Source organism: Dendrobates tinctorius, unplaced genomic scaffold (assembly GCF_039654945.1).
Source record: "Dendrobates tinctorius isolate UK_male_01 unplaced genomic scaffold, ASM3965494v1 ptg000128l, whole genome shotgun sequence".
In the NCBI taxonomy this organism is placed as follows: domain Eukaryota; kingdom Metazoa; phylum Chordata; class Amphibia; order Anura; family Dendrobatidae; genus Dendrobates; species Dendrobates tinctorius.
Genome location: NW_027361796.1, coordinates 14,919,401 through 14,944,679, shown reverse-complemented (window position 1 = coordinate 14,944,679; position 25,279 = coordinate 14,919,401). Strand labels below are relative to the sequence as shown.

Sequence of the window (25,279 nt, the reverse complement as noted above, 5' to 3'; positions counted from 1 at the left end):
CTCCCCTTCTTCCCAGAGCCATAGGTTTTTTATTTTTCCATCAATGTAGCCGTGTGAGGGCTTGTTTTTTTGTGGGACAAGTTGTACTCTTGAACAACATCATTGGTTTTACCATATCGAGTACTCAAAAATAGGAAAAAATTCTAAGTGCGATGAAATTGCAAAAAAAAATTGCGCTATTTTCCGAGACCTGTAGTGTCTCCATTTTTCGTGATTTTGGGTTGAGTGAGGGCTCATTTTTTGCGTGCTGAGCTGTCGTTTTTATTGATATCATTTTGGTGCAGATACAATCTTTTGATCGCCTGTTATTGCATTTTAATGCAGTGTCGTGGCAACCAAAAAAAAAGTAATTCTGGCGTTTTTACTTTTTTTTTCTCGCTACGCCGTTTAGCGATCAGGTTAATCCTTTTTTTATTGATAGATCGGGTGATTCTGAACTCGGCGATACCAAGTATGTTCATGTTTCATTTTTTTTTTTATTATTGTTTTATTTTGAATGGGGCGAAAGGGGGATGATTTGAACTTTTTATATTTTTTTATAATTTTTTTATTTTTATATTTTAAACTTTTTTTTTTTTTTTTTTTTTTTACTTTTGATATCCTTCAATAGTCTCCATGTGAGACTAGAAGCTGTTGTAGCCCGATCGGCTCTGCTACATACAGGCGATGATCACATTGCCTATATGTAGTAGAATTACTCACTTGCTATGAGCGCCTACCACTGGGGTCACCAGTGGGAGGATTTCCGGCCCGATGGCCAGAAGCGCACGTTAAATGGCGCTGTCAGAGTTTGACAACGACATTTAACTAGTTAATAGTTGTGGGTGCATTGCGATTCCACCCGCGGCTATTACGGGCACATGTCAGCTGTTCAAAACAGCTGACATGTCCCGGGAAAGATGTGGGCTCAGCGCCGGAGCCCACATCAAAGGGAGGGAAGCGACCTCCGCTGTACTAGTACGGCGGAGGTCGTAAAGGGGTTAATAGCCCTCTGTGTCTGTACTTTTACACATTCTGGCTGGTAACCGGTTCATGCAGCATTACATGAACACCCGATTTCTTACATTATGGCTCGTCAGAACAATGAAAGCAATTGTTAGCACCCACCTTTCGTGTCTCCCCTATTTCCTCATAGATTGTAAACTTGCGAGCAGGGCCCTCATTCCTCTTGGTATCTGTTGTTTTTGTGTGTTATTGTTATGCTGTAATGTCTATCGTCTGTACAAGTCCCCTCTAACATGTAAAGGTCTGCAGAATATGTTGGCGCTACAGAAATAAAATTATTATTATTAACATCATTGAAAATATGTGGCTAGGAAATAGTGCATGAAAGATGACCCAGGAATCTCACAGAACTGGAAGAATTTTCCAAGGAAGAATGGATGATCCCTCAAACAAGAATTGAAAGACTTTTGTCTGGCTACAAAAAGCGTTTACAAGCTGTGATACTCTCAAAAGGGGATTCTACTAGGTACTAATCGGGTGCCCAATCATTTGCAGATACCCAATTTCCTTTTTGTAATTACTAAAATGTAAAAGATTAGAAAATATATTTTTTATGCGTTAAATACAAAGGAAATTATTTTTTTAACTTTAGGCTTTTTAGAGATCCTTTAATTTTCAAAACTGTTCAAAATAACAGTAATTTTGACCAGCGGTGCCCAAATTTTACATGCCACTGTATACCTCAGTGTAGGTAAGAACATTTATCATTTGGACTACAGCAGCTAAAATGAGGTGACACCTGTAAACAACCATTCCTTTTACATTTTTCTTTCTTCAGAATTTTTTTTTTTTTTTTGCTTGTAATAGTCCTCATCATGTAGTTGTACAGCATAAAATGTTGGTAGCTTTGGAAATACACTGAGGCACATTTATCAAACAATGTTCTCCTGAAAAGGTAGTGTAGTGTGCAGGAGCACAAATGATGCACATGATGGGCTCCATATTTATGGGTTTTGTGTGCTAACTTGTGTTCCCATATGACTTATTTAACTCTTACTATCAAAGTATTTGGTTTGTACAATACCTTTTTGATTTCCTTACCTAAATGCACACTTTTTGTTTGTGTTTTTAATGAATTTAGGGCTTGGGAGCAGATCTCTGCACAGTTTGAGTTGGATCTGTGCAGTGATCAGCAGTCAAGCTCAACAGATTAGAAGTTTGACTTACAATATGCCTGTATGCTATAACATCTGCACACAGTTGGGCCTAGACATGTTTGGAAGGACAGAATTTTCATAATTTAACTTCTGTATTCCACATTTAAATGGATTTTGTACAATACCTTGAAGATTTGCTTGAAGTATACAGTGGGTACGGAAAACATTCAGACCCCTTTAAATTTTTTTTCTCATTAATGTACACTCTGCACCCCATCTTGACTGAAAAAAAAACCAGAAATGTAGAAATTTTTGCAAATTTATTAAACAGGAAAAAACGAAAAATATCACATGGTCATAAGTATTTAGACCCTTTGACCAGACACTCATATTTAAGTCGCCTGCTGTCCATTTCCTTGTGATCCTCCTTGAGATGGTTCTACTCCTTCATTAGAGTCCAGGTGTTTAATTAAACTGATAGAACTAGATTTGGAAAGGCACACACCTGTCTATATAAGACCTCACAGAGCATGTCAGACCAAAAGAGAATCTTGAGGTCAAATGAACTGGCCAAGGAGCTCAGAAACAGAATTGTGGCCAGGCACAGATCTGGCCAAGGTTACAAAAGAACTTCTGCAGTACTCAGGGTTCCTAAGAGCACAGTGGCCTCTGTAATCCTTAAATGGAAGAAGTCTGGGACCATCAGAAGTCTTCCTAGACCTGGCCGTCCAGCCAAACTGAGCAATCATGGGAGAAGAACCTTGGTGAGAGAGGTAAAGAAGAACCCCAAGATCACTGTGGCTGAGCTCCACAGATGCAGTAGAGAGATGGGAGAAAGTTCCACAAAGTCCACTGCCCAGTCGGGCCTTTATGGCAGAGTGGCCCAACGGAAGCCTCTCTCCAGTGCAAGACATATGAAAGCCCTCATAGAGTTTGCTAAAAACACTTGAAGGGCTCCCAAACTATGAGAAATACGGTTCTCTGGTCTGATGAGACGAAGAAAGACCTCTTGGGTGATTAATTCTAAGCAGTATGTGTGGAGAAAACCAGGCATTGCTCGTTACCTGCCTAATCCCATCCCAACAGTTGAAAATGGTGGCGGCAGCATCATGCTATGGGGGTGTTTTTCAGCTGCAGGGACAGGACGACTGGTTGCCGTTGAAGGAAACATGAATGCGGCCAAGTACAGAGGTATCTTGGATGAAAATCTCTTCCAGAGTGCTCTGGACCTCAGACTTGGCCGAAGGTTCACCTTCCAACAAGACAATGACCCTAAGTACTCAGCTAAAATAACAAAGGCGTGGCTTCAGAACAACGGTGACCATTCTTGACTGGCCCAGCCAGAGCCCTGACCTAAACCCAATTGAGCATCTTTAGAGAGACCTAAAAATGGCTGTCCACCAACGTTCACCATCCAACTGGAGAGGATCTGCAAAGAAGAATGAAAGCGGATCCCCAAATCCAGGTGTCAAAAACTTGTGACATCATTCCCAAGAAGACTCATGATTGTACTAGCTCAAGAGGGCGTTTCTACTCAATACTGAACAAAGGGTCTGGATAATTGTGATCATGTGATATTTCAGTTTTTCTTTTTTAATAAATTTGCAAAAATGTCTACATTTGTTTTGGGGGTTTTTTTCAGTCAAAATGGGGTGCAGAGTGTACATTAATGAGAAAAAGATGGAACTTTTTTGAATTTACCAAATGGCTGCAATGAAACAGAGTGAAAAGTTTAAGGGGGTCTGAATACTTTCCGTGCCAACTGTATAGTTCAGATTTTAATCTAGGGGTTTTACAAACATATTGTGTAAGCCATTTTGGAAATACAGCTATTTTCGTATACTCTCTCGATTTTTCCACAGGCTCAAATGTAATTGAAAAAACTAACAATGATACATTTCAAAAGTATTTTCAATACTAAAATGCAAATAATTTTTAAAGACTGCCTGGAGACAAATGCAAGGGCATCACTAAATGTTGGATTTCTTTCTGTGAGCTAATTTGCCAGTCCATGGCATCTATAGTTGTCTGGATTTTTTATATACTGTATCACTCATTGATTTTTACACTGGAGTTGTTTTGCTGAGCATACATGGCATTGATTTTACAATTGCATTTATTTACTTAGGAGAAAGGTTAGACATTTACAACCCTGATCTATTACAAAGTCAAATAAAGCACAGATAACTAATATCACTATCAACTCTTATCAGTAGACTACTGGTTGTATGTTGCAATTCTGAAATCAAAGACAAGGGCAGCTAGGAGCTTAGGTGCCCTTTTTAAAAGGAATAAAATGAAAAATTATTTTTTTTTTAAAGTCAGATATTTACTATCGTTATATTAAAAAAAAAGTTTTAAAAGTTGCTATCCATAAATAACTGTGCTGTCTCACATGGGTAATTAGAGCAGCTAACACTCCTTTTTAATGGTCAGCTTTACTGTATAGACTGGGATATTATGAGTAGAGTAATCTCTCTATCATTAGAGGACAAGGGCATTAAGGCCTCTGTACACATTGAAAACAGTCTACTGAACCCATTGATATCAGCTGGATTGGCTGAGGGGCTCCAGAGAAGAAGATAGGGCAGATGAGGTGTGCATTCAAATGCGGAAACCTTCTTTTTTTTGTCTTTCTTTCCAGATCACCCCCCTGCTAGAGATATGTTATCAGCTTTGCCTCTCTCCCCTTAAATACGTTATCACACAACCTAGAATGTTCGGTCAACAGATATTGCATGTGTATGACCAGCAGGGCTGTGGAGTCGGAGTCGTGGAGTCGGAGTCAGAGTCGGTGCTCATTTTGGTGGAGTTGGAGTTGGTATAAAATGGACCGACTCCGACTCCTAAAATATATAATAAATTGGGTACAGTAGTTCAATGCAGGATGTGCTGAATATTTTTTCATAGGAGTTTGGGAAAGTTATGAAATGTCCTATAAATGGCTGTTATATTCCTGATCTAAGGCTACATTCACACACAGCATTTTTCCTGTGTTTTTTGAGGATACGTTTTTCAGCTGCAAAAGCTGATCATCTTTTTAAAAAAACTGCATCACCTGAAAGGTTTTTGAGCTCATAGATAATGTTTTCAATAGCAAAAGCAGATTAGAAATCTGCTCTATCTATATATCCATTTATCCATATCTGTCTATCCATATCGTATCTGTACCAAAAAGAATGAAAACCGGGTAGTACACCAATATATATTCTGTTCTATCTAAATATCTTGATTATTGGATCATAAAAATGATTAAATGTCTGAGGTTCACATTGTACTACAATAAATTTTTCACTTAAATATAAGCAATATGTGTGGGAGTCGGAGTCGTGGAGTCGGAGTCGTGGAGTCGGAGTTGGAGTCGGAGTCGGTGTAAGGGAAATTGAGGAGTCGGAGTCGCAGGTTTGGCTTACCGACTCCACAGCCCTGATGACCAGCCTTATAAGGCTGGCATTACACTTGCTGTGTTTTTTGCGGCCCGTTTTTAATGGCCGTATTGCCGTGATAAACGGACCGCAAAAAACCCTTTGGATGGCCCTTTTTCCCTATTATAACAAATAGCAGGGGAAAAAACGGTGATCCGCAAATACGGTGTACCGCAAAAACAAGCTACCATTGTTTTTGCGGTACCATTGAGAAATGTATTGCAGCCGTGTCCGTAAGCCGTGAAAAATATCGAGCAAGCTCGATATTTTTTCAAGGCCACAAATACGGCCATACAGAGTACGGCGTTCCTACTAATTTTTGCAGCCCCATAGAAATACATTGGGGCCAAAAAAAACGGCCAGCAAAAACACGGCAAATGTAAAACCAGCCTTATGCAACTAGAAAACTAAAGTGGGTATATTAAATGTTTGAAATCTGTTTTTCAGAACATATCAGAATGTTTGTTTTCTGAACTTCATGCTGCACAATGTAAAGTACAAGTTGTTTTTTTTTTTTTTATAAAGATGAGCAATAATATGATTTTTCTTCTTTTTTTCTTAACATAGGGCTTTATTTGTGGATTTTCTATTGCAACAGGAGCTGCCTCCCGTTTAGTTTCTGGTTATGACAGCTATGGAAATGTGTGTGGACAGAAGAACGCTAAGGTTGAAGGCTTTGAAAATAGTGGCCTTGACCACACGAACCGCAAGTAGGTGAAATATTGTAAATGTATGTCGCTACTTTCGAGCAGTGCTTACTCAATCATATGCTTTATTGCTTACTCTGCTGGGCTTTTAGGACATGGCAAGAATCATTAGATGCAGCTTTAAGTTAAGCCTACACATAGTTGGCCATCATGACTCTCAGACCTAAATGTGCACTCTTCATTATTCAGCATTGGTGTCTTTAATGGGGTCCATAAGTAAGATTTGGTCTCTGCATGACAATAATAATAATAATAATAATCTTTATTTTTATATAGCGCTAACATATTCCGCAGCGCTTTACAGTTTTTGCACACACATCATCACTGTCCCCGATGGGGCTCACAATCTAAATTCCCTATTAGTATGTCTTTAGAATGTGGGAGGAAACCGGAGTACCCGGAGGAAACCCACACAAACACGGGGAGAACATACAAACTCCTTGCAGATGTTGTCCTTGGTGGGATTCGAACCCAGGACCCCAGCGCTGCAAGGCTGCAGCGCTAACCACTGAGCCACCATGCCGCCCAATGTATCACAAGAGTTAAAGATCCGGTATGGAATAGCCTAGTTTACTACCCTAATACTATAATAAAATAATGTATTTACCTATTGGTGACAGATGCCATACATTCGTCACAGGCACAACGTTGAATGGATAAGTAGTTGATGAACTTTTCAATATTTTTTTAATTGGCTACTTCATAAAGACTTTCTTTGTCGCCTATGAGTAAAGCATGCATTAAATGGATGTGTAACATTGGCATCCATCACTTATAAGCTTAAATGCCATCCATTTCATCAGATACGTCATGAAAAGCTTTTGAAAAAAAAACAATGTTTTTTTTATGTTATGGGTAACTGATGTGAGGCATCCGTCGCAGACTCTGTAGAGTTTTCCTAGCGTATGCACTAAATGGAGGTCACAAGCACAATGTGAACTTTGCCTTAAATTTTGAACGTCATTTTAGCCTGGGTTCAAATCCCACCAAGGACAACATCTGCAAGGAGTTTGTATGTTCTCCCCGTGTTTGCGTGGGTTTCCTCCGGGTTCTCCGGTTTCCTCGCACACTGCAAAGACATACTGATAGGGATTTTAGATTGTGAACCCCATCGGGACAGTGCCAATAATGCCTGTAATATGTTGTGGAATTAATGGCGCTATATAGAAGAGTAAAATAAATAGTGAAAGAAGTTGAACATCTTGCAAAATGTCAAAAAACTCAACTTTTTAACTAGTGTATGTAAAATCACTCCGGTTTTGACAAACTTTGCACTTTTTTTTTTAAAGTTGTACTTCATGAATGTGTCTAAAACATCGGGAGAAGTGAAATTAATGTAAAAAGCACAGCACTAACTAAACAAAAGAAAATTTGAATAAAGGCGCAAATCATTTTGATGAATTAGTTGCAAATCAAAGTGTCACAAATTGAGAGAGATTCATGCAAAAAAAGACAAAACAATGTTGTTAAATGGTTATTATCAAGAAAAAAATGGTAGTCAGTGAGAAATTAGCAAGATTTCAAATTTGCCTATTTTTATATGCTGTCCTCCATCGCTTCTTTTTGTTTTATTTTATACACACACACACCCCCTCTTGTTTAGGACCAAGAGTGGTGGCTGAACAGGTGCAGTTTATATACATCAGAGTTGCATGGATCTCAGTAGTGCACATGGGCGCTAGCGCCTAACCCTTCCTACCGGCAACCAGAAAGTCACTGGCTTTTCATTGCTGTATTATAGCGTTGGTTATTGTATACGGTCATTGGTTCCTATGCCCTACAGTATATAAGGGTAACAGGCTTTTTTTCTAATTCTGTGACTGTTAGGTATGTTTTCTTCTTGGACCCTTGCAAGTTGGATTTAGTGAACCGAAAAATAAAGTCCATGGCTTTATGTGTTTCTGAGTGCCCACATCAGGAGCTGAAAACGCCAAACGATGTAAAAAAATTTGCTGAAACAAATGGTGAGTGTAGAAATGAAATGTACTTGAAATTGACTGCTTGAATTTACCTAAGAACAATCAAGATGAAAAATGTGATTTTATGTTGGGGCTACCCGTTTTAAGTCCCATCTACATTAGGCCGGGGTCACACTTAAGTGTGCAATGCGACAAACTCGCTCATCTATACCTGACACTGCCGCCGGCACTCTGGACAGGAGCTTTCAGTTGCATTAAAATACATTCAGCCACACACTCCTGTCCCGAGTGCCGGCGGCAGTGCCGGGTATTGATGCGAGTTTCTCGCATTGCACACACAAGTGTGACCCCAGCGTAAGTATGACAAAGTACCAACCTCCTGGCTGTTTTCCTTTCTTCATCTGGGACACCTGTGTTTCTGTCGCACATGAATGTAGGCAGAAGTGCCAGTCCAGGACTTTCTACCACATGACAGCCCCAGACATATTGAACACTACATTTCCTAGGTGCATCCCTTTTACTCTTGTGCATTTATTATTGTTTATTTTTTAGCACCATTGATTTCTAGCTATGTGCCTCACGTAGTACATTCTTATTGATAGTTTGTGATGTATGAATCCTTGTGCATGCTTGACCCGTATCTAACGCACCTGGTTGAAACAGACAAGAATAGTCAAGTTTCAGTTAGAAGAACCATGCCAAGCATGCACGCGGTCATTGCAGAGAGAAAAGGGTTGGCATACTTCCATACTGATTTTAAAACTTCTGCACTAGCTTGGCATGTCAGCCAAAGAAGCCCATGGGGGCACATGCCTGGGTCTACCAGATAACTGGCTTCAGATATGGGTTACTCGCAGAAAGTTCATGTACAATTTATGATGAATATACTTAATACTATTTCCATGTTCACAACACTATACTATCCGCAACTTAAAGGAGACCCATCAAACCTCAGTATGAAACGCAGCCTGACTGCATGATTGAAGCCAGGTACAGTGGGGCAAAAAAGTATTTAGTCAGTCAGCAATAGTGCAGGTTCCACCACTTAAAAAGATGAGAGGCGTCTGTAATTTACATCATAGGTAGACCTCAACTATGGGAGACAAACTGAGAAAAAAAAATCCAGAAAATCACATTGTCTGTTTTTTTTTCATTTTATTTGCATATTATGGTGGAAAATAAGTATTTGGTCAGAAACAAGCAATCAAGATTTCTGGCTCTCACAGACCTGTAACTTCTTCTTTAAGAGTCTCCTCTTTCCTCCACTCATTACCTGTAGTAATGGCACCTGTTTAAACTTGTTATCAGTATAAAAAGACACCTGTGCACACCCTCAAACAGTATGACTCCAAACTCCACTATGGTGAAGACCAAAGAGCTGTCAAAGGACACCAGAAACAAAATTGTAGCCCTGCACCAGGCTGGGAAGACTGAATCTGCAATAGCCAACCAGCTTGGAGTGAAGAAATCAACTGTGGGAGCAATAATTAGAAAATGGAAGACATACAAGACCACTGATAATCTCCCTCGATCTGGTGCTCCACGCAAAATCCCACCCCGTGGGGTCAGAATGATCACAAGAACGGTGAGCAAAAATCCCAGAACCACGCAGGGGGACCTAGTGAATGAACTGCAGAGAGCTGGGACCAATGTAACAAGGCCTACCATAAGTAACACCCTTAAATTCCCAATTTATATAGTGACACTTATTTATATATTTATTATGTGTGTGTGTGTGCTCAAAAGTATAAAGGACTCTAAAATACCACATCCTAGATATCACTGAATGATATATTCCAGTTGCAAATCTTTATTCATTACATAGTGAAATGCGCTGAAACCAATAAAACCCAAATTATCAATGTAAATCAAAATTAATATCCCATGGAGGTCTCGATTTGGAATAATACTCAAAAACAAAGTGAAAAATCAAATTACAGGCTGATCCAAGTTCAGTGGAAATGCCTCAACACAAGGAAATGATGCTCAGTATTGTGTGTGGCCCTCACATGCCTGTATGACCTCCTTAGGACACCTGGTCATGCTCTTGATGAGGGAGCCTATGTTCTCCTGAGGGATTTCCTCCCAGACCTGGATAAAGCATCAGTCAACTCCTGGACAGTCTTTGGTGCAACGTGAAGTTGTTGGATGGAACGAGACATGATTTCACACGTGTTCGATTGGATTTAGGTCTAGGGAACAGGCAGGCCAGTCCATAGCATCAATTGCCTTCATCATCATGGTGTTCAGCTGTAAGCACAACTCCCAATTGTGGACTTTAGGCCCTCATACTACCCTCATGGAGTCTATTTTTGACCGTTTGAGCAGACACATGGATGTTAGTGGCTTGTTGGAGGTCATTTTCCAGGCCTCTGGCACTGCTCCTCCTGTTCCTCCTTGCACAAAGGAGGAGGTAGCGTTCCTGCCTCTCTGTTGTTGCCCTCCTATTGCCCCCATTCATGTCTCCTGGTGTACTGGCCTGTCTCCTGGTATCTGCACCATGCTCTGGACACTGCTTATAGACACAGCTACCCTTCTTGCCATAGCTCGCATTGATGTGCCATCCTGCATGAGCTGCACTAAATGAGCAACATCTTTGGGTTGTACAGTTGACATTGCCTCATGCTACTGTACCTATAGTTGTGAGAGCAGTGATAAAAACAAAAACGAATAAAACAGCCAAAAAGGATGAGAACAGAGAAATGGTCCGTGGTCACCCCCTGCAGAACCATTCCTTAATAGGGGTTGTTTCGCTAATTGCCTATCATTACTACCTGTTGTCTGTTCCATTTGCACAAGAGCAGGAGAAATTGATTCACAATCGATGTTGCTTCAAAACTGGACAGGTTGATTTCACAAAAGTGTGATAGACTTGGAGTTAAGGGCCTGTCACACTAAGCGATATCGCTAGCAATATCGCTATAACGTCACTAGTTTTGTGACGTTATAGCGATATTGCTAGCAATATCGCTATGTGTGATACTTACCTCCGACCGGCTCCCCCGTTGGTTATCGCTGATCGCGCGAGAACGTCCTGGGCCGTGTCTCGTCGTCAGCTTCCTGTGGCGCCGACGAGCGACGCATGGACGCGGGCGGGAGGACGTCAGGATCGCCGCCTCTGACAGGTAAGTAGCGACCCCCGACCGCTGCTATGTCGCTGGTGAGATCTGCCTGTGTGGCAGCTCACTAGCGACCACTTAGCGATGCACCAGCGATCCTGACTCCGTCATATCGCTGTTCGGGATCGCTGGTGCATCGCTAAGTGTGACCGTACCTTAACATTGGGTTGTTTAAGTGTTCCCTTTATTTTTTTGAGGTGTGTGTTTGTAATATATAATATATATTACTGTAGATCATATAAGAGTAATAAATCTCATATTAGCTCCATTTGAAGGCATTATCTTACAATAGTCCACTCTATAATCTATTTTCTTAATCAGCTTCTTGATTTTGTTAATTTGCTTTCTTCATTGAATAAACCACTTCCCCTTAGTTTGATATATCCGTTGAAGAACATAAGAGATGTAATATTTTTTGTAGCTGGGAAAATAGAAATGCTCATTTTTTTTTCTGTTAAAGTAACATCTTCAAGAAAGTAGTAGCATTACTTGGGGACACAAGTTTGTCTAGAGGTCAATGGTTCTCCTGAGGGTTTGCCTTATCTTCACAAGTGAAGATTTACATTTACAGCAGCAATATAAAGATTTATGTATTAATCTCTAACCAGAGGATAATAAAAGAGAACGTTCTGCCTTTGACATGTCTATAAAGTTTCTTGAGTGCTTTGTGATCTTAAATGAAGGCACAATGAATGAGAAGGAAAATAAGTCCAATAGAAAATGGAGCATTTTATCATGTTTTCTCATTGAAAATCTGTATGCAATTCTTCTAGGCATGAAAAAGATTGGACATGAAAAGAAGGGAAATCTTAAATTAGATATGTGTAATTGTATGTGAATGTTTAGATTTGAAATACTGCCTTCATTACTATCCATTCTTTAGTTACTATACAAACAAAACACAAAAGTGTAACGAATAAGAACAGTGAACATTATTGGGAAAAATACAATGTTTAAGCTTCAATGCAAAACACTAAAACAGCACAAATACTAAAAAACTTTGAAAAAGCGCCATTGAGTTGCACACGAAAATCAAAACTGGTTGACAAACGGTGGCCAGAATATCCATACCTCCTGTATACAAAGAGCGCAAAAGCATAAAGTGTCATTAAATAGTGTACCAAAATATATGAAAATATTAACGCTCATCTACCAAAACCAAGATCCTTTGGGGAGCCACATGTGATGTGTCAATAGTGCACTTGGGGACATGCAGACCCCCTACTTCCTCTAGGGTCTCTGTAATCTTATACAGTGTTTGTTTATTTTTGGCAGTAGCACAATTTTATTGCTTAATAATAAAAGGCAAAGGTCATTCACTGCCAGGAAGAGATTAAGTAATATCTTCTTGAGGAATAAAACCTTTATTTACTTAAAACAAATTTGTAATTTCTCATGCTGTATTTTACGTTATTCCTGATTTTGGTAGCTCAGCTTTAATAGATGTATATGCTGTGTTACACTATGTAATTGCACTTTTGTATAGCACAGTGGTGCTCTTTTAAATGGTTTTTAACCATTTTTGTTGTTTCCTTGTGCTTTCCATTGAAACTTTAGTAAAACTATTTTGAAAACCACTATTGTGATCAGCTATTATTTATACAGCTTAGCTCTTGTATTTGTTTTTTTTTTTTTTTTTGAGTAGGGGAGGGGCAAAGGGGAGGACAACGATTTTGGTATGTGAGCATGTAGTCACTAGAGATTATAACTTCATTGTGGCTGTTGATTCGCTATATTTTTTTTAGTAGCTATGCCCCCTAGTCCTGCTGTGTGCCTACGCTATAGCTAGTGCCACCATTGCAGTCCAAGGTAAAGCAAAGTGACATTCTTCTATGTGCCACTGAATGCAGAACTAGGGACATAGTTACTAAAACTACAATGGTGGCACCATCTACAGTGTCCTGATTGAAAATTATGTCATAGGAGGTGGTGCCCGAACACTACAATGATGAAAACATTGGACAGGAAGCACAGCAGATGGGGGGGCTTCAGTGGTGGCATGGTTATTGAAGGAAATGCAACCATAAATATCTTGTATTACTTTTTCCAACAGGATCACATTTGTGTGATTATGCACTATCCCCCAACCAGTACACTACCGATAGCAAAGCAGTGTCTTTGTGCCCAAAGCTTCCAGTGCCAGAAAGGTAAGTAATGGGAAGAGTCTCTTCTAAACCATGTATACTTCTCCATTCTACTGTAAGGTACCGTTAAAAGGAGTCTGTCAGTAGGATCAAACAAACCTCCTAAGCCGTCTATATGGGCATGTAGACAATCGCACGCTGAATAAAATGATACCTTTATATCTGCAACAATATCTTATTACAGAGAAATACAATTTTTTCTTATATGTAAATGAGCTGCTAAGATTTTTGGGCCGGACCCAGGTCTCCTTGAAAATCTGCCTCCAGAGCTTATTTTACATGAAAGGAGGCATTACCAGTAGGTGATGAGTAATGGCTGCTCTCTGCTTTCTTGATCTCGCTGCAGAACTGTGTTGGAATACATCAGAGCTGTGAGAGCTGCAGCAAATGTAGTTGTAAGGAGACAAAGTTGACTTATAGTGTTCTGTTAGTTTACACATCTTACACTGGTAATGCCCACTTTTTATTTAAAATTATCTCTGGAGGCAGATTCTCATGCAAATCAGTGTCCAGCCCATAGACCTTAACAGCTTACTTACATGTAAGAAAAAAAACATCTCTGGAATAAGTCATTAGATTGCAGGTATCAAGGTATCATTGTATTCAGCTTCCTATGAACGACATGCCCATATAGACTGTTTAGGAAGGTTGGTCCTACTGGCAGAATCCTTTATTGAGATGTAGTAATATCTGGGAATGTCTTTTGTGGAATTAATTCCTGAGGTCACCTCCACCAGTTCTGCTTCTCTGTATGGTTGGTAATGATGCTTTTGGAAATCTACAGTGTCTTTGGATAACTTTGGACAACTATCATCATGCAATAGACAAAAGGTGGGTTGATTGACCTCTAATTTGTGTTATAAAGAAGGAATTGGATGTTTATTCCAATGGAGCAGGGCACATTACTCGTTACTTCATCAGAAAATTAATAATGTATAAAGGAATAGCACTCCCAAGAAAAGGCACAAAAAGGAATACTTTTTAAAATGGTTTTAATTTTTTACCCTCCTATCCAAAAAAAAAGTTATTACACTACATGCTGAAGTATAGCAACATTTTGGGTTAGGCTCCCTTCTTCAGGCTTTAAATAGGGTATGTGTGGAATGTCTTTGCTGGGAGAAAAAATTGCAAAAACTCCACTGGAGCCTAGGAACCAGAAATAGTGTCATGGGGATACCGCGATAGAGAGGAGCCAGAAGATCACGGCGTTTGGTTTCCTGAACTCCTGCACTGGTTAGAAGTGCCTCACCGTCTTATTAAACAGTGACTGTTTTTTCCTTGCTAGCCGTGCAAGAGTGAATCTGTTCAGTTGAAGCTCCTGGAGCTTTCTTACTTGGATGATCTCAGCTGTTTAGTGTTGGCCATCCTTGCCTCTGGCACTTAGGGATTGCCAGTGTGGGTTCTTACTGCCTGATTTGGAGTTGGAGGTGTAGTTTGTGGTTGGATGTCATGTTAGAAGATTGTTGCCTGGAGTCTCGTCTGTGTACACTTCCTCGTCCTCTCCTCTTTGGTTTTTCATTCCTTAAACTCCCTTGTATCCCACTCTGTTGTTTGATGTGTGTATTTTGTATGGTTACCACCCATAGTCCCAACACCAGTGTGACATAGAGTTTGGAGCTGACTATTGCCCATCATAGAAGGAAACCTGTTGTGAGTTCATTATCCCCTTCGTCACTGAGGTCTGGTGAACTCCCTATTCTGGTAAAGGAAGTTAATGAGCCTGATTATCAGGCACCTGAAACTAATGAGGATGACTGGCTGAGTGGAGTCACTGACTGGATATAAGGCTGCCGACGCCCTTCTGCCCTGCGGGTGATTTCTCTGTGGACTTCTAGGACACCAGTCTTGATTCCTGCTTCCCTAAAGCTAAGTTTCTGCTTTGCCTGTTTGCATTTATGTTTTGTTTTTGTTTTCCTTGCTTTTCTGGATTCTGCCATTCCCTGCTGGGGTGAGCTGAATCTCCTTTTGCCTGTTGCTATGTCTTCTTCAGAATATTTCTGAGTACTGACATAGCTTTTTTGAAGCCTAGCGTCTTCAGGGCCTTTTTCACTGTCAGTCTGTTGACTCTTATTTTCATAGGGTTTTTCACGGATTGCAGACAGCAGCCTTCCTGTCCTTTCCTATCTAGGTAGTTTGGGCCCCGTCTTTGCTCAGTCTATCTTTCTGTCTGTGTTAGTGTTTTCATCTTGCTTCACCGTCATTATATGTTGGGGGCTGCCTATTGCTTTGGGGTCTGCTCTGGGGCAGTTTAGATTTCCCCTTTCTTTCTGTAGGCCTATTTAATTCTCCGGCTGTGATCGAGGGGTCTAGGGCATCGTAGGAACCCCCCACGGCTACTGTTAGTTGTTGTGATAGGATCAGGGGTCTGCAATCCGATAGCTGCCAACTGCTCTGGTTTTCTGGACTTAGCTAGCATTTCTGTTTTTGCCTCCTACGGTGACTCAATCATAACAGAAACCAGTGGTGCAACATGCAGTGGATATAAAGGAATGTAGTTAAAACATTCATTGTTGTGCCTATTCTTGATGTATTTATTCCATTAAACAATATTAACGATCATCATACGTCCTCATTTCTTGTAATCTATAAGTTTTGTAATATCTTTTCCTCATGTGCAGATTGCAAAGCTGTCATAGCAAGGATCAGTGTGATTGCAGTTAACACTATATTCTATCACATTTCTTTACAATGAATGACATACAGGTGCTTCTCACAAAATTGGAATATCATCAAAAAGTTAATTTATTTCAGTTCTTATATGCAAAAAAGTGAAACTCGTATATTATATAGAGTCATTGCAAACAGAGTGATCTATTTCAAGTATTTATTTCTGTTAATGTTGATGATTATGGCTTACAGCCAATGAAAACCCAAAACTCATTATCTCAGTAAATTAGAATACTTCATAAAACCAGGTTGAAAAATGATTTTGAAATCCGAAATGTTGGCCTACTGAAATGTATGTTCAGTAAATGCACTCAATACTTAGTCCGGGCTCCTTTTGCATAAATTACTGCATGAATGCGGTGTGGCATATGCGGTGTGGCATGGAGGTGATCAGCCTGTGGCACTGCTGAGGTGTTATGGAAGCCCAGGTTGCTTTGATAGCAGCCTTCAGCTTGTCTGCATTGTTGTGTCTGCTGTCTCTCATCTTCTTCTTGACAATACCCCATAGATTCTCTATAGGGTTAAGGTCAGGCGAGTTTACTGGCCAATCAAGCACAGTGATACTGTTAATAAACCAGGTATTGGTACTTTTGGCAATGTGGACAGGTGCTAAGTTCTGCTGGAGAATTAAATTCCCATCTCCAAAAAGCTTGTCTGCAGATGGAAGCATGAAGTGCTCTAAAATTTCCTTGTAGACGGCTGCACTGACTTTGGTCTTGATAAAACACAGTGGACCTATACCAGCAGATGACATGGCTCCCCAAACCATCACTGATTGTGGAAACTTCACACTAGACCTCAAGCAGCTTGGATTGTGTGCCTCTCCACTCTGCCTCCAGACTCTGGGACCTTGATTTCCAAATTAAATGCAGAATTTACTTTCATCTGAAAACAATACCTTGGACCACTGAGCAACAGTCCAGTTCTTTTTCTCCTTGGCCCAGGTAAGACACTTCTGGCGTTGTCTATTGGTCATGAGTGGCTTGACACAAGTAATGTGACACTTGTAGCCCATGTCCTGGATACGTCTGTGTGTGGTGGCTTTTGAAGCAAAGATTCCAGCAGCAGGCCACTCCTTGTGAATCTCCCCCAATTTTTGAATGGCCTTTTCTTAACAATCTTTTCAAGGCTGTGGTTATTCCAGTTGCTTGTGCACCTTTTTCTACCACACTTTGTCCTTCCATTCAATTTTCTATTAATTTGCTTGGATACAGCACTCTGTGAACAGCCAGCTTCTTTAGCAATGACCTTTTGTGGCTTGTGGACTGTGTCAGTGACTGCCTCTGGACATCTATCAAGTCTGCAGTCTTCCCGATGATTGTGGCGCCTACTGAAACAGACTAAGGTAACTTTTTAAACGCTTAGGAAGCCTTTGCAGGTGTTTTTTACTGAGATAATGGCTTTTGGGTTTTCATTGGCTGTAAGCCATAATCATCAACATTAACAGAAATAAACACGTGAAATAGATCACTGTTTGTAATGACTCTATATAATATATGAGGTTCACTTTTTGTATTGAAGAACTGAAATAAATCAACTTTTTGAGGATATTCTAATTTTGTGAGAAGCACCTGTATGTGAGCACAAGAATAGTTATCCGATTGCATCACGGAAATGGTTTCCTTGGCATTTTGAGTAAAGATCCCGATTAAGTGTGTACAAAGTAGCAGCTGGATTAGCAGAGTAATAAGTCAAGGTTTGCATTCTTACTTTTTGTAGAAGTACTCATGGTTTTTGAGAAGCTTACATTTCGTGGGAATGGAAATAATAAAAGGTGTGACCAACTTTGCGTTTTTATTGCTCCAATGCAGATCGCAATTTTGCAAATGTTCTTTATTTTTTTTAATTAAATATTGGACGCTTTTGTAGCTTCTTTGTCCCCATGGTGGATACAAAAACCCTGCATGGTGTTTCTTTCAGTTTATGTCCACACAACCAAGCTTTCACGTTCCATTAGTCTCATAGAAGTGAATGGAGCAGTGATTTAGTATCTGCACAAATGTTACATTCACACAGGGATATTTAGGATCACTGGTGATTCCAGAGAGCAGACCCCCACCCCCCGGCGATCATATATTTATCACCTACCATTTTGGTATGTTCTTTAGTAAAGGTTAGGCTGGTTTCACACTTGCGTTTTTTTGCGCTGTTTTTTAGCACAAAACATGCGTTTTTTTCCCCCTATCTTTTACGTGGGTGCGCATAGGTGCGCATACACATGCGTTTGTATGCGCATGTGTTTTTTTGTAGTGTGCGCTCGGGCGCACAAAATGCATCCTATTGCATTTTTTGTGCGTCCGACTTGCCCCCAAAAAACGCATGCGCACGCAATGCGTTTTTTTTTTTACAGCAAAACACCCATTATAGTCTATGGGTGCGTGCATACATGCGCATTGTAATGCGCACATATGCACAAAAAAAGCACCAAAAAACGCACACAAACGCATGATGCGTTTTTTTTCATGCGTTTGTGTGTGCAAAAATCGCACAGCAAGAAAACGCAAGTGTGAAAGTAGCCTTAGAACAATCTTTGATTTTAAGAGAAGGGGGCACATTTTTGAAACCTTATCATCTAGCCTCTGGAGAAAATACCGCCATGTACTCCATAGCCTGAAACAATACTTTATTATTCGTCTATTCGAAAATGGAATCTGTTTTTATCCTGCAACGTTTGCCACAAATCCTTCTTTTCAATATGAGAAGGCACAACCATAGCGGACATAATAGAATAGTTCAGCTGACAAACGTAACCCCAACTGTCTTCAAGCACTAACTAAAATAAGAACCGGCACAAAACCTCAGCTAGTCATGTATTCTGCCAAAAAGCTTTAGAAGACTAAACTGATTTTTGATACGGATATAAAAAGACTATTTTTCCTCTGTGCGTTGCTTCTTTGTAATTCATTTATACTGAGCATGATGTAATAAGAGTAATCTTCTACTAGCTCTAGCCTTTGACATGTTGCGTGACCTCACTTACCATTTGTGCCAGTTACAGTTAAGTCAAAGGTAGACTTTGTCCTCAATTTACTTAGTAAAGGGGGTTTTCCCATCAACATGTTATGGAATATCATAGTGATATTCTATAACTTACTGATCAGTCAACGTCTGACAGTCTTCCTGTTCTAGGGCTGTTTTGTTCTTGACTTTTAAGGCTTCAGAGAAATGCAGCTTGGATCTTAATAAAATAAATGGTCTAAATACCAAAATTGTTTTAAGATGAATATTGATCTGTGCAGGGATAAAACAGCCTGTTCGTCTCTGGTCTTAAGTTTTTCTTTTTTGTATTTTGTTTTTTTTAAATGCGTATGAGGACCTTCCCTGTATTGGCATGTGCTAGTGCTTTGTGTAAAGGGCGGTCTGACTTTCTACTCATTTAAAAAGCTTTGCTAGCCACCTTATGTCCAATACATAGAGAGTCGGAATTCACCGCACACTCTAATAGATTACTTGCAAAAATAGTGAAAGTTTATTGCACAAAAAATATTCCAGGGAGCAAAATAATGCCAATGAAAATAAGGGTACAAAGCGACTGAAACACTCGACGTTTCGAACCTCGCGGGTCTTAGTCATAAAGTTGCTAAAAGACAAGAAAATAACATAGCAGATAAAAGATACACCATATGTCATATCAAAGAGAATTGCATGAAAAGGCAGAAATTTATACAAAATTAATAATGGCAAAAGTCCAAAGTATTGCATGGGTACTCATTGGCTCAGAATATTGCAACTAATCAACTTATAAGCGCAAGCACATTAGTGATGATATTTTCTGAAAAACTGATTGAAAAATAATCAAACACATATTTACTCTCCTCCCCCCTTACTTTTATACTAGGATTTAATGAACCACACTAATATATTACAGGTCCCCAGCAACCCTGACGGCCACCTATCCTAGGTACCTTATGACACTTATAAGGTATACCAGTTTTATTAATATGACTATCTATAACATTCCTATTGTTCCCTACAGCCTCTTTGGACTTTCCCAGGGATCCCACTATTCTATATTTGCCTTGCATACTTTCCATACATCAAACCAAGGTAACATGATAGAATAGATGCCTCGTTCCCTTTCTTTCTACTTCCCCTTCCTCCTCTCCAAATATGTGAATTCTGACACTCTAGTTAAGGGACTTATATAGTCCGTTCCACCAGCACCTCGCCTTTAAGACGTGAGTTCCCACCACCCTTTTTCTCTTTACGTCCAATACATAGTCAAAGAGGGGGCTGGGTTAGTTATTGCAATGAGCCAGTCAGTCATCCCCTTCCCACCAATGACATCCCCACCCAGGAAATGGTTTCCTTTGTCCAGCACAGGGCAAGAAGTTACCCTGCCTAACCCAGGACAGGAGGGGATAGCTTAAGATTAGGGCAACTGTGTTAATAGAGGCATTTGGTAAGTGGTATACATGTAAGTATATTCATTTCTTTACTATACAGCCCTATGGATTTAGCTGCCATTGCAGGATCAACTCATGGGATACCAATAAGAAATCTTGTATTTTCAGAGTTATTGTAGCTTTGGAGGAAGCAAGGTGCTTATTTGTGATTAGCATGATAAAAAAATTACCCTCAATGTGGCCCTGATTCTTCAAGATAGGTGTTTTGAACCCTAGTTTTGATAAACGTTGTCTTGCGCCTCTGCTGGAAAAGTATTCCAGTCAAGCATTAGAGTACATTTCTGTCATGCCTTACACCACTTTTCGCCCTCCAACAAATCTCTGGCCGTTAAAAAAACAAAACAAAAAAAAACTTGATGGAGTTAGCTGGGACTAGCATAAATAGGCAAAAAGACTCAAAATGTTCATGCAACTACTAATTGCTGAAATAATTTGTGAAATTTCAAATAGTTTTGCGCAAGAATTTTGGCAAAAAAAATGCTCTTTTTTATTTTATACACACGTGGTCAAAATTGATGGCACCCCTTGTTTAATGGCATTGCTTTTCAACCATGCTTCCACAGAATTAAAAAAAAAAAAAAAAAACTCCTGAAATAGGCCTGGACAGAAATGAAGGTACCCTTAACTTGGTATTTTGTTGTTGTTGCATAAGCTTTTGAGGCATTCACTGCAATCAAACGATTCCTGTAACTGTCAATGAGACTTCTGCACCTCAACACAGGTATTTTGGCCCACTCCTCAAGAGCAAATTGCTCAAATTGTCTCATGTTTGAAGGTTGCCTTTTCCAGATGTCATGTTTCAGCTCTTTCCAAAGATGTTCAGTAGGATTTAGGTCAGGTCTCATAGAAGGCCACTTCAGAATAATCCAATGTTTTCCTCTTAGCCATTCTTGGGTGTTTTTAGCTGTGTGTTTTGGGTCATTATCCTGTTGCAAGGCCCATGACCTGCGACTGAGACCAAGCTTTCTGACACTGGGCAGCACATTTCTCTCTAGACTCCCTAGATAGTCTTGAGATTTCATTGTACCCATGCACAGATTCTAGACTTCCTATGCCAGATGCAGCAAAGCAGCTCCAGAATATAACAGAACCTCCTGCTTCATTTTTCCATCTGTGAACATAGAGTTGATGTGCCTTGCCAAAGAGTTCCATTTTTGTCTCATCTGTCCATAGGACATTCTCCCAAAAGCTTTGTGGCTTGTCAACATGTAGTTTGGCAAATTCCAGTCTGGCTTTTTTATGATTTTTTTCCACAATGGTGTCCTCCTTGGTTGTCTCCCTTGAAGTCCACTTTGGCTCATACAACAACGGATGGAGCTATCTGACACTGATATTCGTAGAGCTTGAGGTTCACCTTTAACCCCTTTTCTACAATGGACGTACTATTCCGTCCATGTGACCTGGGACCTAAGTCCCAAGGACGGAATAGTACGTCTAGTGCGATCAGCGGCGCCCACTTGGTGAGCGCCGCTGATCGCGGCCGGGTGTCAGCTGATTATCACAGCTGACACCCGGCACAATGTGTCAGGGGCGGTCACGGACCGTCCCCGACACGTTAACCCCTTGCACACCGTGATCAAACACGATCGCGGTGTACCAGGGGTTAAGGGGAAGCATCGGCAGGGAGGGGGCTCCCTCCGTGCTTCCCTGAGCCCCCCCACGGCAGCGCAATGTGCAGCGCTGCTGCGGGGGGCTCCTTTCCTGCAGGTCCCCAGATCCAATATGGCGGCGGGGACCTCTGGGGGCCTGCAGGAAGCTGGCTTCCTCACTGCCCGCAGAGCGCAGGCATGAGGAAGCCTGCAGCAGTGCCTGTGACAGATCGCTGATCTGTCACAGCGATCTGTGATGTGACAGATCAGCGATCTGTCACATGACAGTTATGTCCCCCCTGGGACATTGTAATAAAGAAAAAAAAAAGGGTAAAAATAATTTTTAAAAAATCGCTAAATAAATGAAAAAAAAAATTCCCCAATAAATTCATTTTTTGGAAATAAAAAACAAAACAAAACAAAAGTACACATATTTGGTATCGCCGCGTCAGTAACAACCCGCCCTATAAAACTGTCCCATTAGTTAACCCCTTAAGCGAACCCCTTAAATCATTTTTTGCTTCGTTTTTTTTTTTTTTTTCATACCGCCGAACAAAAAGTGCAATGACGCGCGATCAAAAAGACGCATATAAATATCCATGGTACCGCTGAAAACGTCATCTTGTCCCGCAAAAAACGAGCCATCATACAGCATCATCAGCGAAAAAATAAAAAAGTTATAGCTCGCAGAATAAAGCGATGCAAAAATAATTATTTTTTATTTAAAATTGTTTTCATTGCATAAAAGCGCCAAAACATAAAAAAAGACATAAATGAGGTATTGCTGTAACCGTACTGACCTGAAGAAGAAAACCGCTTTATCAATTTTATCGCACACGGAACGGCGTAAACGCACCATCCAAAAGAAATTCATGAAACGCTGGTTTTTGTAAATTCTGCATCCCAAAAAACGAAATAAAAAGCGATCAAAAAATGTCACATGCCCGAACATGGTACCAATAAAAACGTCAACTCGTCCCGCAAAAAATAAGACCTCACATGACTCGGTGGGTCAAAATATGGAAAAATTATAGCTCTCAATATGTGGTGATGCAAAAACTATTTTTACAATAAAAAGCGTCTCTTAGCGTGTGACAGCTGCCAAATATAAAACCGCCATAAATAGTAAATCAAACCCCCCATTATCACCCCTTTAGTTAGGGAAAAATAATAAAATTAAAAAAATGTATTTTTTTCCATTTTCCCATTAGGGTTAAGGATAGGGGTTAGGGTTGGTGTTAGAATTGGGGGTTTCCACTATTTGCGCACATCAGGGGCTTTCCAAACGCAACATGGCGTCTGATCTCAATTCCAGCCAATTCTGCGTTGAAAAAGTCAAATGGTGCTCCTTCCCTTCCAAGCTCTGCAATGCACCCAAACAGTGTTTTACTCCCTCATATGGGGTATCAGCCTACTCAGGACAATTTGCAAAACAACTTTTGGGGTCCTTTTTCTCCTGTTGCCCTTAGGAAAATAAAAAATTGGGGGCAAAAATATCATTTTTGTGGAAAAAAATGATTTTTTTATTTTCACGCCCGGGCGTTATAAACTACTGTGAAGCACTTGGGGGTTCAAAGTTCTCACCACACATCTAGATTGGGGGGTCTAGTTTCCAAAATGAGGTCATTTGTGGGGGGATTCCACTGTTTTGGTACATCAGGGGCTTTGCAAACGCGACATGGTGTCCGATCTCAATTCCAGCCAAAAAAGTCAAATGGCGCTGCTTATCTTCCGGGCTCTTCCATGCGCCCAAATAGTGGTTTACCCCCACATGTGGAATATCAGCGTACTCAGGACAAATTGCACAATAACTTTTAGGGTCCTGTTACCCTTGGGAAAATAAAAATTGGGGGTGAAAAGATCATTTTGTGGAAAAAATATGATTTTTTAATTGTACCGCTGTACGTTATAAACTTCTAGGAAGCCCTTGTGGGTTCAAAGTTCTCACCACATATCTAGATAAGTTCCTTGGGGGGTCTAGTTTCCAAAATGGGGTCACGTGGGGGGTTTCCACTGTTTAGGTACATCAGGGGCTCTCCAAACGTGACATGGCGTCCGATCTGAATTCCAGCCAATTTTGCATTGTAAAAGTCAAACGGCGCTCCTTCCCTTCGGAGCTCCGCCATGTGCCGAAACAGTGGTTCCCTCCCACATATCAGGTATCGGCGTACTCAGGACAAATTGCACAATAATTTTTGCAGTCCAATTTCTCCTGTTACCCTTGGTAAAATAAAAAAAAAATTGAACCTGAAGTATTTTTTTTGTGAAAAAAAGTTAAATGTTCATTTTTTTTTTTTTTAAATATTCAAAAAATTCCTGCAAAGCACCTGAAGGGTTAATAAACTCCTTGAATGTGGTTTTGAGCACCTTAAGGGGTGCAGTTTTTAGAATGGTGTCACTTTTGGGTATTTTCTATCATATAGACCCCTCAAAGTGACTTCAAATGTGATGTGGTCCGTAAAAATAAAATGGTGTTGCAAAAATGAGAAACCGCTGGTCAACTTTTAACCCTTATAACTTCCTAACAAAAAAAATTTTGGTTCCAAAATTGTGCTGATGTAAAGTAAACATGTGGGAAATGTTACTTATTAAGTTTTTTGTGTGCCATATCTCTGTGATTTAGGGGCATAAAAATTCAAAGTTGGAAAATTGCAAAATTTTCAACATTTTCGCCAAATTTCCGTTTTTTTCACAAATAAACGCAAGTTATATGAATGAAATTTTACCATTAACATGAAGTACAATATGTCACGAGAAAACATTGTCAGAATCACCGGGATCCATGGAAGCGTTCCAGAGTTATGGCCTTATAAAAGGACAGTGGTCAGAATTGTAAAAATTGGCTCGGGAGTTAATTTGCAAACCACCCTTGGTAGTGAAGGGGTTAATCTGTGTAAAAGTTTTTCTGGGCTCTTGTGTTACCTTTCGTATTATCTCTCTCTTTGATTTGTCATCAATTTTCCTCCTGTGGCCACGTCCAGGGAGGTTGGCTACAGTCAAATGGAGCTTAAATTTCTGAATAATAAGTGCAACTGTATTCACAGGAACATCAAGCTGCTTGGAGATAGTCTTATAACTTTTAATTTTAACATGTTTGTCTATAATTTTCTTTCTAATCTCCTAAGACAACTCTTTCCTTTGCTTCCTCGGGTCCATGTTGAGTGTGTTACAAACCATGTCACCAAACAGCACAGTTATATG

The 25,279-nt window shown here is 40.1% G+C and overlaps 1 protein-coding gene across 1 annotated transcript in view; it reads left to right on the top strand.

Moving 5' to 3' along the window:
* The window catches only part of SLC44A1 (solute carrier family 44 member 1), a 134,474-nt gene that overhangs the window by 39,241 nt on the left and 69,954 nt on the right, over positions 1 to 25,279 (top strand). Inside the window, exons 3-5 of the mRNA XM_073542684.1 lie at positions 6,095 to 6,237; positions 8,062 to 8,198; positions 13,326 to 13,419. Of these exons, the coding sequence (XP_073398785.1) occupies positions 6,095 to 6,237; positions 8,062 to 8,198; positions 13,326 to 13,419 (374 nt within the window). The remainder of the gene's footprint in view (positions 1 to 6,094; positions 6,238 to 8,061; positions 8,199 to 13,325; positions 13,420 to 25,279) is intronic.